Source organism: Ceratotherium simum, chromosome 1, assembly GCF_057802395.1.
Source record: "Ceratotherium simum simum isolate JZ-2026a chromosome 1, ASM5780239v1, whole genome shotgun sequence".
Lineage (NCBI taxonomy): Eukaryota > Metazoa > Chordata > Mammalia > Perissodactyla > Rhinocerotidae > Ceratotherium > Ceratotherium simum.
This window is the reverse complement of record NC_141900.1, coordinates 18,442,690-18,459,161: the sequence shown is the minus strand read 5'-3', so window position 1 is coordinate 18,459,161 and position 16,472 is coordinate 18,442,690. Positions and strand designations below refer to the sequence as shown.

Below are 16,472 nucleotides of genomic sequence, written 5' to 3'. Positions count from 1 at the left end.
CAGGACATATTAGTATTATTTCATTTACAGTAACATTATATATATATATTTATATTTTGCTCAACATTATGTAGGAATGTACATAAACTGTAATTTGTTTGTTTTTCAATGCTGTATAGTATTCCACTGATGAATATCTCAGAATTTATGTATCTATTCTATTCTTGATGGGCATTTGGATTGTTTCTAGTTTGGGGCTATTATAAATAATGCTGCTATACATGTCTCTTAGTGTACATGTGCAGGCATTTCTATTAGGTTTTCCTTTCACATTTAGATCTATAGTCCATGTAGAATTGATTTTTGTCTCTGGTGAAGATCAACTTGCATTTTTTCCCAGAAGACTACTGAACTAACTCATCCTCACTTACGGAAAAGACCATCCTTTCCCCACTGCTCTCCAGTGCCATCTTTGTCACATAGCAAGTGACCACGTATGTGTGGGGCCGTTTCTCTCTCAGTGTTCTATTTCTCTCTCTCGCATTAATACTTCACTATCTTAATTACTGTAGGTTTACAATGCATCTTGATATCCAGTACAGCAAATCTTCCTGCATTGTTATAAAGTATATTGCTACACTGAACCTACAGATCAATTTTGGAAGGGTTGATTGACATGTTTATAATACTGAGTCACCCAATCTATAAATAGGGTATATGCCATCATTTATTTAATTCTTCTTTAATTTTTCTCAATAAGGCTTATACTTGTCAGTGTAGTGTTGCCCATATTTTATCAAATTATTCATAGGAATTTGATATTTTCTGACATCACTATAAATAGTATTTTTTAAAAATAAATTCTATTTTCTGTTTGTAATTGGTAAATAGAAATAGTTATTTTTGTATAACTTGTATATGAAGGAGTTCAGGACATGCCACTCCAAAATATGCTGCTTTGGTATATTACTCTTTATTTTGAGGGGAAGGCACTTAAAAAAACAGAAAATACAAGGAGAGGCTTTCTCTGAACTCACCTCATCTGCTTAGAGGCATATCTTCCAAAAGGACCTCAGTCGTCAGAAATCCTCCCCAAGGCGTTTCATCAACCAGGGAAGACTGACGCTCATCAGAGGAGAGGAGACTAGAAGCCAACATCACACCCAGACGAACTTTGTTACAAACTATCCTATCTCCCATCTATTCTTCTAAGGGTCCATTCACCTTTCCTAAAAATCATTTACTCTCCCCTAAGTAGCCTATATTCCCCCTTCCCCTTCCCGTATTAAGACAGTATATAAGCTCTCAAATTTCATCCTTTTTGGATATTCACTTTTATTTTCCTGTGATGTCCTCATGTATGTACTATTAAAAATTAATAAATTTGTATACTTTTTCTCCTGTTAATCTGCCTACTGTCAGTTTATTTCACAGACCCAGCTATTGAACCCAGGAGGGTAGAGGGAGAGTACTTCCTCCCCTACATGTATGTTGATTTTACAAAAGTCACTTGTAATTCTAGAACAGGCTTTTGGTTTCACTGATTTTTCTCGATTGGTTTTCTGTGTTCAACTTGATTGATCTCTGCTCTCAGCTTTATTTCACTCTTTCTACTTGCTACGGGCTAAATTTGCTTTCTTTTCCCCCTAGTTTCATGAGGTAGAAGACTGGAACACTGATTTGAGACCTTTTTTCCTCCCAATATAAGCAATTAATGCTATGAACTTCCCTAAGTTAACTGCATCCCACATTTTGGTATGTTGCATTTTCATTTTTATTTAGTTCAAAACATATCTTTACATTTCTCTTTTTGACCCAGGAGTTATTTAAATGCATGTTATTTAATTTTCAAGTATTTGGGAGATTTTCCAGATATTTTTCGGTTATTTTGGGAGGATGAGTCATAGACCTCTTTGAAACCTGTTACAATATCTTCCCAGAAAAAATTTACATATGATAACATACATATCCTTGGGTTCACAAATTCCCTGAACGTCATTCACAGACCTCCCAGATTAACAATTTCTACCCTAAGATACTCAAAAACGATAAAAAAATTTTCAAACCATTGTCCAAAAAGGAGAAAGAAGATTTTCTTGATTCCTATCACAGAAAGAACACTTTCCATATGCACCATTTTTTTAGGTATGTCTCAGAAAATATTCTAAATAGGCACAACTTCACACTAGTGAGTTGAGTAAAAGCTGCCCAGAAGTGTGCTGTGTGCTTGATATAGCAAAGGATAATTAAAGACAATCAACAGCTTCTAAGATGTGAATGAATTCTTTTATAGTCAAACTCTGAATTTTAGTTTGCATCCTAATTTTTTTTTTTTTTTTGGTGAGGAAGATCAGCCCTGAGCTAACGTCTGTCGCCAATCCTCCTCTTTTTTTGCTAAGGAAGACTGGCCCTGGGCTAACATCTGTGCCCATCTTCCTCCATTTTATATGGGACGCCGCCACAGCAATGGCTTGACAAGTGGTGCATCGCTGAGCACCCGGGATCCAAACCCTGGGCCGCCACAGTGGAGCGCTCGCACTTAACCGCTACGCCCCTGGACCAGCCCCTACATCCTAATTTTTAAAAGGAAGTATATGTGTGTCTTTTCTTCCTCTCTCTGTTTGCCCCTGATGTCTGAGGGTTTTACAGTTGCCCTTTCAACCATGCCTCCCTCCCCACCACTCCCACGACAGCGCTCCAATTCAGAACCACACCTAATGCTGGTGGCTCTCAGTCCCCTCACACTGCGATACTGCAGATCCAGTTCCTGAGTGTGTTTTGGCCTTGTTTCCATGCAAGGCAATCTTGCCTCATGTTGCACCACGCTGATACCAATAGCAACCCTAGGAGGTAAACGTAGGTTTTCTTGATATCTTCCTCGTGAGTATGGCTATATTTTTATTGCTGTATGTACTTGTATGTCTGTGTGTGCTAGGGAAGAGGGTGCTCTAAGTGAATCACAGCCTAACCTTGACTAAACGTTGATAACTTTCTCTCCCAGAAACATACTTTCAAATCGTATAATTTTTAAGCATTCATTACGGAATTAAATTATATGCCTTTACCTTGGAATAGGGATAAGATTAAAAGCTCTTCTTGATCACTAATATGCTTGAAAAGATGTAAAAGCTCAATAGCGTTAAGACTTCCAATTCCAATAAAAATGGACCAGGCTAATTCAGACTAATCCTGTCAATGAGAACACCAAGAAAAGCTGAATAACGTATTAAAAAATCTTCATGATATCAAAGTGTTAACATGGCAGTGAAAAATTATGGGGCAAGATCCAATTGCCAATTTCTTTTCAAGTCTCTAATTACCACTTGTATTTCCTGGAGTTGGTGTGGAAAATTCTATTTGTCAAGAAATTGCAGAAATCTACATTCTGAAATAAAGGAAAAAATAAATAAAAGTATATTTTGTAATGAAAGAGATAAGGAAAAATTAGAAGAGGGAAAATAATTATTTGAATATTATACACTTGTGGTAATGAAAATAGGTTTAGAAGAACAAAGATTAGAGAATGTGATAAGGGGTCAAAATATATATCATCACACAGAAAAGGGCTCATGAGTTTTTCAAAGTAATACATACATATATTTTTTTTTGTGAGGGAGATCAGCCCTGAGCTAACATCTGTGCTAATCCTCCTCTTTTTGCTGAGGAAGACCGGCTCTGAGCTAACATCTATTGCCAATCCTCCTCCTTTTTCTCTTCCCCAAAGCCCCAGTAGATAGTTGTATGTCATAGTTGCACATCCTTCTAGTTGCTGTATGTGGGACGTGGCCTCAGCATGGCCAGAGAAGCGGTGTGTTGGTGCGCGCCCGGGATGCGGACCCAGGCCGCCAGTAGCGGAGCGCGCATGCTTAACTGCTAAGCCACCGGGCTGGCCCCAAAGTAATATTAACATTAATTAAAATCATTAAGTAAGTTAACATAGTAATGAACTTCCATCTTCTTTGGCTATGAAGCTGATAGTCAAATGCCATAAAAAATTTAATATACACTTGGGAGAAAGTATTTGCAAATAATGTATCTGGTAAGAGGTATAAAAAGAACTCATACAACTCAATATCAAAAAAAAATCTGATTATAAAATGGGCAGAAGATCTGAACATTTTTCAAAGAAGATATTCAAAAGGCCAACAGGTACGTGAAAAAGCACTCAACATCACTAATCATCAGGGAAATGCAAATCAAAACCACAATGAGATACTACGTCACATCTGTTAGAATGGCTATTATTAAAAAGACAAGAGGGGCAGGCCCTGTGGCCTGGTGGTTCAAGTTCTGCACACTCCACCTCAGCAGCCCAGGTTCCCGGGTTTGGATCCCAGGGACGGACTTACACCACTTGTCAGCTGTGCTGTGGCGATGACCCACATACAAAATAGAGGAAGACTGGCAGCAGACGTTAGCTCAGAACAAATCTTCCTTAGCAAAAAAAAAAAAAACAAAAAAACACAAGAAATGACTAGTGTTGGTGAGGATGTGCAGAAAAGGGAACCCTTGTGCACTGTTGGTGGGACCGTAAATTGGTGCAGCCACTATGGAAAACAGTATGGAGATTCCTCAAAAAATTAAAAATAGAACTATCATATGATCTGGTAATTTCACTTCTGGGTATTTATCTGAAGAAAATGAAATTACTATCTTGAAAAGACATCTGCACCCCCATGTTCAATTCAGCATTATTTACACTAGCCAAGACATGGAAACAACCTAAGTGTCCACTGACAGATGAATGGATAAAGAAAATGCAATATATAGATACAATGGAATATTATTCAGCCATAAAAAGGAAGGAAATCCTGCCATTTGTGACAACATGGATAGACCTTTAGGGCATTATGCTAAGTAAAATAAGTCAGAGAAAGACATATACTGCATGCTATCACTTACAACTGGAATCTAAATAAAAACAAAAACCAAACTCATAGATACAGAGAACAGATTGATGACTGTCAGAGGAGGGGAGTGGGGAGTGGGAAAATGGGTGAAGATGGTCAAAAGGTACAAACTTCCATTTATAAAACAAATAAGTCCTGGGGATGTAATCTATAGCAGGGGGACTATAGTTAACAATACTGTATTATATATTTCAAAGTCACTAAAAAAGTAAATCTTAAAAGCTGTCATCACAAGAAAAAAAATTATGTCGTGCACTTGAAACTAATATAAAGTCAATTATATCTCAATAAAAGATAAAAATACATAAATAAATATTTTTAAAAATTTAATATACACTGATAGGATTCAAGTAGGGAGATTTGGTCTTTGGCAATAAAAAGAAACATTCACGAGCTCTCTTTTTCTGTATTTGCCAAGCTCCCAATTTGGCTTTGTGATAGATGGCATAACTGGTCCCAATCCTCATCCTCTGCATCCACTTCCTTTGCTATTTAGTATTACACCGTAGATGGGCTGTTTTGGCGAGCCAGACTTACAGAGATACTTTCTCTCTTATGCCTCTGCCTTCACCTTGAGATCAAGCCCAGGATAGCCTGCTGCAGGATTAGAGAGATGCAGAACAGAGCAGAGCATTAACCACGGAATGCCAGCCTAGATCCGCAGCCAGCCTGCTTTGAGAAAACCCAGCCGAGATCAGCAGTCACCTCCCTGTTCCCCATCTGCCTTGAGAAGTATGAGCAATAAATGCTTATCGTACACCACTCAGGTTTTGTGGTTGTCTGTTATGCAACATTCTTGTGGCAACAGATAACTAATACAGACTTTGACAGACTTTGATGACTTTGAATTTTTGACTTTCTCCTAAAAATGTTTCCTAATGACAATAACCATTGTTTGACATTTCTCTCTGTCTTCACTATGGCCTACAAAATCTTGGATATGCATGACCATCTACTACTGACCTGGCACAGCCCCTAGAAAATCAAACTCTTACAAGTCTCAGAAGCAAGTCAGAAAGCTATCTTAAAGGAAAGAAAGAGTGATCCTAAAATAGTCCAACATAAGAAGAGAGGTAAGAAAGAGTGGAAGTAAAGAATCAAGAGGGTAGGTAACCCAACGGGATCAGTGTGTTTGTATTACAGCTCAAGTGTATTGGTCTAGGAGAATCTACTGATATGTTTCATCTGTCTGCACAAAATACAGACACTCTTCCAAATGACTTAATATTTTTATTATCTTTATTTGAATGTTAATAACATAAGTTATTACCATATGATATTATATGGAGCAGTATCCAAGTAGATGACATTTAAATCTGCATTAAATAATCCTTTTAAAACTAAAAAAGTTGAACTCATATGTTTCTATATCATCATTTAAATATCACACATGTAGGTTTTCTTCTATTACAGGAATGTCAAGTCTCCAAAGTACTTATGAAATTATACAAAGAATAAAGTGTATATTTACAAAGCTTTAAAAAAAAACCCTGCCATCTAGAACTACTGACCTCATACACAGCTACTGAACTGCATTGAAGTTGAAACCTCCCGTTAAATGTCATTCCTATTATTGTTTCAAATGGTCTGCAACCTAATTAAATGCCAATCTACTTTCTCACATTTTATAACATTTGACATTTACCCACTAAGATTCTAGATGTCATTCCCTAAAACCATCAGATAATACTGTTAGAAAAAGTCCTAACAATTTACCTTTTAAAAGGAATATTTATTAGTATTAATTTGCCTATAATTTTGATATCACAAAAGTTTATGGGCTATAAATTATAAAAGTACCACAATAATTCCCCTATATACTAAGATTTTAATTTCCTTTTAACATACAGAGGACAAGAAAAACATTGATTCAAACCTGCCATAGCAAGGTCTAATAACATTTTCTTCTAAATGTCACATTTCAGAACTATACAAGCAAATTACCAATATATCACCATTAAATAATCAATTCATTCAGTTCAATCATAAAATATTATGATATATACATCTATAGGTGTGTGTGTATTTTGAACATAAAATTTTACTTAGTAAATTAACTATAACTTGACAATTGCTGCCAAGACAAATGAATAAGAATTTTTAAATGAAGAGAGTCTAAAAAACACTGATCTCATTTTCACAAAAGAGCACCTAGAAGGCTGATATTCACAAGACACATACTAAATTAAATACTTAGTAGAGGAAGTGAACCCTATTGCTTATAACTCTATTGCTTATAACCTATTGCTTATAACCCTATTGCTTATAACGTGAGAACTCAAGGCTAAATACTTGTTATTTCTAAACAAAACTACTAGACCATCTAAATATCTGCTATCACCTGAATGTTTGTAACCTCTCCAATTCACATATTGAAACCTAATGCCCAGGGTGATAGCATTAGGAGGTGGAGACTTTGGGAGGTGATTAGGTCATGAGGGCAGAGCCCTCATGAATGGGATTAGTGCCCTTATAAAAGAGAAAGCCCCCTTGCCCTTTCCAACCTGTGAGGTTACAGGGAAAAGACAGCCATCTATGAACCAGGAAAGGGGCTCTCACCAGACACCGAATCTGCTGGTGCCTTGATCTTGGACTTCCCAGCCTCCAGAACTGTGATAAATAAATTGCTGGTGTTTATAAGCCCCTAGTTTATGGCATTTTGTTATAGCAGCCTGAATGGACCAAGACACTACCCATTAGGAACACAGAAGTTAAATAAACTATGACACATAGATAAAATACATTATGTATGTATTAAAATAGTAGGCATAGATCTCTAGTCACTGTAAAGTGAATAAGTAAATGACAAATCAATTGGTACAGCATAATCCCACTTTTCTTAAATAAAAAGGAAAGATGTATTTGTGCTGAGATAAAAGAGAGTTTTAAAGCTTGGTCTAGAGTCAAATCTGAGTTTGAATGCTAGTTTCAACACTTTCTAGCTGGCATTCTACTTTTAGCAGTCTATATTGGGCATGCTACTAACCTTTCTCACCCTATTTCCACATTTTGTAGTGGCAGATATTGATACTTCCATTTCATAAGATTGTTGTGAAATAAATGAGATAACACATGTAAATGGCTTAGCATAATCCAAGCCACTATAAATGCTTAATAATGGCAGTTAGTTTTATGGCCCTACTCTAACCTTAAAAAATGAATTCCCTGGTACTATTTAAGAGTAACAAAAAAGGATTTAAGGATTTGTCCCTATAGAGGTTTAGGTTTGTATGACACATAACTGGTCATTAATAACAGAAAAACCTTAAATAAAATAATACCTATACAATGATAAAATAATTTCAGGTTATTTATAAGCATATATGTACTATACATATATAATTTATATATGTTATATTCCTCAATACACTAGAACATTAAAATAATGAGGTGGAAAAGAAATATAGTTTTCGTAGGTATGTGGAAGAACATATCCAAATATCCATAGCGAGTTTAGATGACCAGAAAGATGGCCCACAGAAAGGATCAACTTGAAAAATCCTTTCATGAGCCTTTCTCATGGTGTGAATTCAAGCTATAGTTAAGTATACTACAATGTTCTGATAGCCAAGAAACTTCCACAACTAACCTTTAGGGAAATAAACTTAGGGTTCTGGAAAGCTGCTCATTCTACATTTCAAGTTTTGTATTTTCAAGTCACCCTTTTTGAAAACAAGCTTGTCTTTAAGATTCTAGCTTTCTTTTATCTCACTGCTTGAACATTCCATTAATGATCTGATTTCTGTCACTTTTCAACCTTGTGGACTTGAGGCTTAAATTTTTCATCTATAAAAAGAATACTCCATTTATAGACTTAGTTATCACACCAAATTTCAAGTCAACATTTCCATGTACAGATAGAATAGATATTCTACTTAAAAATCTGTTTCATGTCTCTCTCTCATTAAAGACTTAATATTTGGCTATTTTCCTCTAAATGTTTTCAGTGAAATAATTCTAAAAGAATAGGAATATGGGAAGATCAAAGAACAAAACATGTCAAATTTAAAAATATAGGGGAGTAACAGAAATAGCATTAACAGCCAAAAAATAAGAAATGAACACTAAAATGCTGTCATTAATAATATATTTTAAAAATAAAGCATATGTTTTTTATAATCTTATTTAATGCTTAGGCTTTCTTTACACACTAACATGAAAGTTGAAAAGTAAAATTACTTTTGAAAAAAAATTCACTTAAAAAATTTTTGAAGTCAATGACTTTCTGTTAACCTTTAGCATTGTAGGTTTGGTAAGCCTGAGTAATTTAGGGTCACAGACTATTCAACCAGCAGTATCAATTGAATCAAATCTCTGTTGATATATTTTAATTTTGTCAAAGCCTTTTGCCATTACCGCCTTAACTGAAGTCACATGTTACCATTACCACTGCCCCTCCTGCTGCAGAAAAACAAAATACTTTCTATATATATGCTGGCTCTTCCTTATGTTGTTGTTCTCAGGTGGGACCATCTCATAAGGATTTTTTCCCCTGACATTTTCAGTAATTACACTAAACTCTATTGGATATAATACTGAATTTCATTTATCACAATAAACCATGTTTTTTAAAGCAACAAACATTATAATAAAACTTCTATTTAAAAAGTTTGAGAGAAAAATTAGCCATCTCATTACCTACAAAGAGCTTTCACAGTCCCTGTAGGGCTAGTTTTCAAAAACAAAGTTTAAAAAAGATGCTTCTAAATTATCTGTCAAGGCTGCAAGAACAACAGAATGAAAAATAGCACCATATTAATATACAAACAAAATCTGGCCATCTATTGGAACTGAAAGTAGGAAGCCTCGTGATAGGGCTGTTACCACCAAGGATCATTTTTGCAAATATCTTCAATTTTTTACCAACTTACCCTAAAAATTATTCCAGAATCAACTGGGACTACTAAGATATAAGTAAAACCAGAATACTTCATTTTACAACGTTTCAACTGGGAGCAGTCAGAGAGACTAAACTGAAAACATGGTTGGCTACCCCTATAAAGATAGTAGAGATATGAGATTTTGGCATATCCTCTAAAAGTAGTCCATCAATGACAGTTAAAAATACACTAAAGCCTTATTCTTTGGATTTCAGTTAGCATACATAATATACTAGTTAAATAGATGTGCTTAACTTTAAAACACTAATATATAGATTAAGATTATGATTAAGTTATGTAGCTATTATTTTATTATTATTATTTTTTAACAATTCACTTTTTTTTTTTTTTTGGCTGGGAAAGACTCATGGGGCTGGCCCAGTGCCGTAGTGGTTAAGTGCGTGTGCTCCGCTGCTGGCAGCCCGGGTTCGGATCCTGGGCACGCACTGATGCAGGGCTTGTCAGGTCATGTTGTGGCAGCGATCCGTATAAAGTGAAGGAAGGTAGGCACAGATGTTAGCCCAGGGCCAGTCTTCCTCAGCAAAATGAGGAGGATTGGCATGGATGTTAGCTCAGGGCTGATCTTCCTCACAAAAAAAAAAAAGACTCACCCTGAGCTAACATCTTTGGCCAATCTTCCTCTTTTTTTTTTTTCCTCCCCGAAGCCCCAGTACATAGTTGTATATTCTAGATGTAAGTCCTCTGCTTCTTCTATGTGAGCCACCACCACAGCATGGCTACTGACAGACATGTAGTGTGGTTCTGTGCCCAGGAACTGAACCCGGGCCGCCAAAGTGGAGCACGCCAAACTTTAACTACTAGGCCATCAGGTGTGCCTGTGTAGCTATTATTTTAAATACATGCAAACAGCTGTTTCAAATAAAATAATTTTAGAGTTAAATTTCCATGCTCTAGGGTTAGAACCTTTAGAAAGTAAATCAACATTTTTTCTACTACAATTTTAAGTCAATTTCACACTAGGTAACTGTGTGAATGATATCTGGAGTAAGCAGACACATGAGTTGGGAAATTTGATCAATCTGAAATAATTATATTTAAAAATATATATAATTAGCCCATAAAGTAGCACATGTATTTTTTAAAAAGCCTTATAAAACCTGCCTGTGTTCTGAAAGTATGACAATGGTAGGAGGGCTATTTTTTTGCTGAGGAATATGCACCCCGAGCTAATATCCGTGCCAATCTTCCTCTATTTTGTATGTGGGTTGCCACCAGAGCACGGCCGCTGACAAGTGGTATAGGTCCGAGCCTGGGAACTGAACTCAGGCCACTGAAGCAGAGGACACCAAACTTAACCACTAGGCCACGGGGCCAACCCCAAGAGGGCTATTTTTAATGTAACACTTTTTCTGGTTTAAATTCATCAGAAAAATTCAAAATTTCACTTAAGTAAAAATGCCAGTAAATTAATATTTAGTAAATTCAATATTTACAGTTAGTCAAATATTGCATAATTGGTAACATTGAACAAAATTATGAAAGTTTCCAGAAGGGATATCACTTACAAGCTGCTCCGATTTTACACCATATAACTGGATGGTCTTTGCCACATTTTTTGACACAGCTAATGTGAGGTTTGCATCAACAGCAGCTACATTTAGTTCGCTGGAGAAAACAAAAACAGACTTTAATTATTAGCAACATAATTCATCACCAAAGTAAAGAGCAACGTATAAACCTAAACCCAATAAAGCAATGTGGTGATTCTTTTTATAGATTTCACTGACTGCTTCCAAGAACTGGTTGCATTGTTTCACTTTCCCTCCTAAATTCAGCATTAGAAAAAAGTGCTTTGAGATGACTTGGTTAATGACCAGTTTCTCAATAATAAAAGCAGATCATGTGTGGGTTCGCACTGTGATTAAGAGAATAAATTGTGTACAGATTTTTAAAGTAGCTCTCTTGTTAATACTGATAAGTGCAATTAGAGACACTGCATTTCACAGACATCTGCAGGGAAATGACAGCTCTTGCATGGAAATGATGACCTTGGAAGGGCACAGGCTAAAAATATAAATTACACATAGTACAGAAAGATACTCAGTTTCTGTAGAAATTATGCCAATTCATGCTATTTGTACCGAGTAGCTTTTTAAATACATCAAAAGCATAATAAGGATTTAATTTGAAATTTTAAAAATTTAGATTCTTAAAGTATTTCTTTGTCATAATTATTTTTAACTTTAACATTAGATTAATTGAGACATTTGAGCTGACTGCCAAAAAAAAGTGTTTATTAAGACCATGGAAAGAATATTAGGAGTTAAAAATTGCACGAAAACCCATATACAGGTAGCAAGCAAGAAAAGCAATTATTGTCTCTGAAGTAGCAGAATAAATCTCAGCACTTACCAGATTCTTTATAAAGAAAGTGAAGAACTTAGAAACAACACTAGTACATACTATGTGACAAAATGCACTTTCATATAACAGTGAGACAAAATTTTATTAATGTTCACTTTTAAATTCTCTTAAACACTGGTGTTAAGTATGCTTCTTCAAGCTCCACATTACATTTGATTTGTCAAGCTGCAGAGAGGAATGGGAGAGACACCTCTTTAACATTTCCATAAACAGGTCAAAGAGATCAAGTGGAATCCTGGACTACCAAACTACACAAATAACGGAGACATTAGGGTAAAAAAATCTAGAGTCAGGACTTTGAAAAGTCAAGATAATTGTGGAGAGATTTAAGATCATGATGCTGGGCAGTTTAGACACTGTATAGGAAGGTCTGCAGCTAGAGATACGCTTACGTGTATTATACCTGTGGCTTTGCAGTCTTACTCTCACATGCCTCAGAATCACTATCCTTACATTTATAGTCTAAAAGGATCTAGACATTTCTATACCTTGGTCCTATATTGCCTAACTACTACTTTCACTCCTCAAAATGCTCACCTATAAATATACAGACCTACTGTTATGACAACTTATTAGTTATGACAGGAACTGAGATAGTCTCAACTTCAAATTAATCTGAGTAACTGCAAACGTCTAAAGGCAGCAGTATAATTACATTGTCTGCAAGCACTCAGGCAGCACCTCTGCTAGAATACTTGCCCTTTTGAGAGTTTTAAAAGCTGTCACATTCACTTAGTTAGAAAGCTTAAAATAGCAAACACAAGTAGGCTAGTCAGGATTATAATCCTGTGTATGCCATGAAGTACTTTCTGGATTTAAGATAAAAAGCATTAACCTCCATGCTTTAGCTTCTCAATTTGTAAAATTCTTTTTATACTTATTTTTCTGTGTAATATTAGAAATTTACTATGGCATAAAGAATTAGGTTTACTTTGCATCCTTGACAAGATACAGAATAATTATAACAGACTATTTTTAGACTCTATTTAAATGGTTTTATTAATTGGAATCTCATGTACTTACTACATGTGCACTCATTCACTGCAAAACTCTTGATTTAATTGCAGGACTAATTACTTGAGTAATTTGAGATAAATTAAACATGTACTGCTATCATACACTACTAACAAATGTGGTAGGCATTTTATGGTATGCCATTAGTATATAAAAAATACCTACCTTGCTATAGTTTTAATGATACCTTCAAGTTCATCTGCAGAAGGAGGATTCCGACCACCAGGAGGAAAAACCAAATTGATAGGATCAAAGAGTCGAGATAAGGATTTTGATAGATAAGCAGCCTCATATGGTTGTAGTGAGTCTTTCAAAGCCTTTTCTGGACTGTAGGAACAAAATTTATTAAAAATGAACTTAAATTATACAGGATAAATGCTATTGTATCAGGCTATAAATACTTTTCTTAAAAACATATCCAGTACATAAAATGTAACTCTATATGAAAAAAAGAAACAATTTGTTTAAAAATTTATAAATATATTTACAAATGCATTTCATAATTAAACATTTATTAAGGACTAAACATTTTAATTTATATATAAGTCCTAGATATAAATGTAATATAACATGCACCAGTACCTACTGTAGTAAGTCTGTCACTTGAAATTAAAAGAATAACACTGTAAAATCTTATTAATTGTAATGGGGCTATGCCTTTATTTAGCAAATCCTGTTTTTATAGAGCATCCAAGCATACACGAGAGAAGCGAGTCTGCAGAGACCTGCTCCACTAGCTCAACCCTTTTCCCATACAGCTGCCATCTCCCACAAAGCTCACTGTCTGAGAGGGAAGTGTACAGGTCGAGGTTTTTATCAGCCTTCTCATGCCAAAACTGCTACTCTCAAGAATGAGGACAAAATAAGAAGTATTTGTGAAAGTCCTATAATCACATAAATACTCCTAATTGGAGTTCCAAGCTAATTTATTTTACAATATTTTTCACAAACTAAAACTTAGCCTACTAAACACTTCTTTCCTCCTTAGTCCTCCCATATCTTCAATTATTTGTGTTGATTTTCATTTAGCAGTCCAACTATCGGGTCTTATATTTTTCCTCTGACAATTACCACAAATGTCTACAACCATTATTTCCATCTGCTTTCTTACATAATTAACTCCATATCTTCTCCCATTGCCTGTATTTATGATCCTTCTACCAGCCCTTCCATTGTCTTTTTTTTTTTTCCCCCAACAAATCCCCCTTCATCCTAAATGTTAACCTTGAAAACATTTGACCTGCTCCTTCATGTATATGAAATCTGGCTCTCTCCTTGTCCCACCCTTTCTGGTCAACTGACAAGACCTAGAGGTCAGAATGCTCTTGGCTCCTTCACGCTAATTCCATAGTTATCTCTTAACACTTTCTCATTCAATAAGTATTACACTCAACACATATTTACTGAGAATACTATGTACCAGGTCCTTGTTAAGTGCTGGGAAGATACAGATTAAAAGTGCTTCACAGTCTAGTGCAATGTGCAGGTAAAGTGCTAACCATGATAACCTCTGTAATAGATGAAGATAGAAAGACCACAACAGAACAGAGAAAACTAGTGTCTAAGTCCATCTGAGGCACTCCTCTATTGAGGTACATGCCAGCCATTTAAATGTCTTCTCTATTTTTGCTCCTGTCATTTACTGACCTTAAGAAGCCTCTTCCCTCTTCCGCAGAAATTTCAGCCCTGAATTATAAGTACTAACACTCTTCCTGTCTCCAAATCTGCTGTAAGGATTCCTGGTGATTACAACGTCAAAACAGGTAACTTTTCTAAAACCTGTCCTGTAGAGAGTCTACCTTTATTTCAGCCTTACTATGGAGCTTCCATATTTGAGTCATCATTTTGAACTGCTCCACCCCTAAGATCTCCAAACTTGAAGACAACTTTCCACATGCCCACTTTCCTCTATCTCCTGCCCTCCCACAGATACTATTAAGTCTCTACAACTTGCCAGGTACTTCTTAGACATAGGAAACATAGCAGTGAAGTTGGTTAAAAAAAAAAATCCCCTGTCCTCTTCAAGTTTGTATGCTAGTAAGAGAGATACACACAAAAGCAAACATTTTAAAATGAGTTATTAAATATCAAATATGATAGAGTGATAAGTTCTAAAAAAAAATTGAAGGAAGGAAGCCAGAGAGAATATGTTTAGGTCTTTTTCTCTTTTTTTCATCTAATTTTAGATATGATGAGGCAAGGGAAGCCTTAATGAGAAGACCTGAGGGAAAAGAGGGAGCAAGTTATACAGATTTCCAGGGTACGAGCTTTCTATGAGGAGAGAGCAGCAAGTGCAAAGGCCCCGAAAAGGCCCAGACTTGGCTGTGTCTGCCAAAAAGTCAGAGGAGCAGAGCACTTCAATGACAGGAGAGTGGTACAAGATGGAGTCAAAGAGAAAACAGACGGAACAAATTATGCCAGGCTCTGTATATCAATAAAGGTGCTAGATTTTACTCAGAAGAACTTGCTCTTTGACCTCACTGTAACCAATACCATGGAACCCTTTCTGACTCTCATTCTCCATTCAGCCCACCAGGTCTTACGTCCTTCTTTACCCTCAGCCAACCATTTCAAGGTGCCCTCATCAGCATCCTGATTTTTCTAACCCGCTTTCCTTTCAAAGCTCTTACTAAGAAAATCTTATTTAGATGGTCTCTGTATCTGCCACTAAGCTGCCCAAGTATTGAAGAGAAAAAGTATATTGTATCTATTAAACATTTATGCAAACCCCTTAATTTCAAGAGACCTGAGCGCATGTTACTAACCTGGAATTCCACTTTTCAGTTTGGAAAGTATTGCTACCTTAACAATGTTAAGTCTTGTGATCCACAAACATGGGATGTTTTTCCATTTAGTTAAATCTTTAGTTTCTTTCAACAATATTCTGTAGTTTTCAGAGGATAAATTTTATACTTCTTTTGTTAAATTTCTTCCTAAGTATTTTATATTTGTGGTCAATTATTGCTATATATATTATGTCTATTAATATTACAAACCCAGCAAGAAATTGTGATTGTTATTACTCTACCATCTGTCATCATCTCCTTAGCACATTACAGCTTTGCTCCTACCTACATCCTTTATGCTGTTACTGGCAAATGTATATACATATATTACATTTCAATATGTTGTAGGAACAATAATACATTCTATACATATTTTATACAATTGCATTTTAAATCAGTTAAGAGAAGAAAGAAAAATATGCATTTATAGGGTCTTTTATAATTTCATAATTATCTTTACTGGTGCTCTTTGTGTGGTTTTGAAATACCAGCTGGGATGACTTGCCTTTAGCCTGAAGAACTCCCTTTAGTATTTCCTATAAATTAGGTCTGCTAGC

General features: G+C 35.6%; 1 protein-coding gene across 2 annotated transcripts in view; it reads right to left on the bottom strand.

Moving 5' to 3' along the window:
* The window catches only part of COG5 (component of oligomeric golgi complex 5), a 373,883-nt gene that overhangs the window by 67,814 nt on the left and 289,597 nt on the right, over positions 1 to 16,472 (bottom strand). For both annotated transcript variants that reach the window (XM_014794462.2, XM_087438009.1), the window contains exons 13-14: positions 13,295 to 13,456; positions 11,257 to 11,356 (exon numbers count right to left, since the gene is read on the bottom strand). In XM_014794462.2, the coding sequence (XP_014649948.1) occupies positions 11,257 to 11,356; positions 13,295 to 13,456 (262 nt within the window). The remainder of the gene's footprint in view (positions 1 to 11,256; positions 11,357 to 13,294; positions 13,457 to 16,472) is intronic.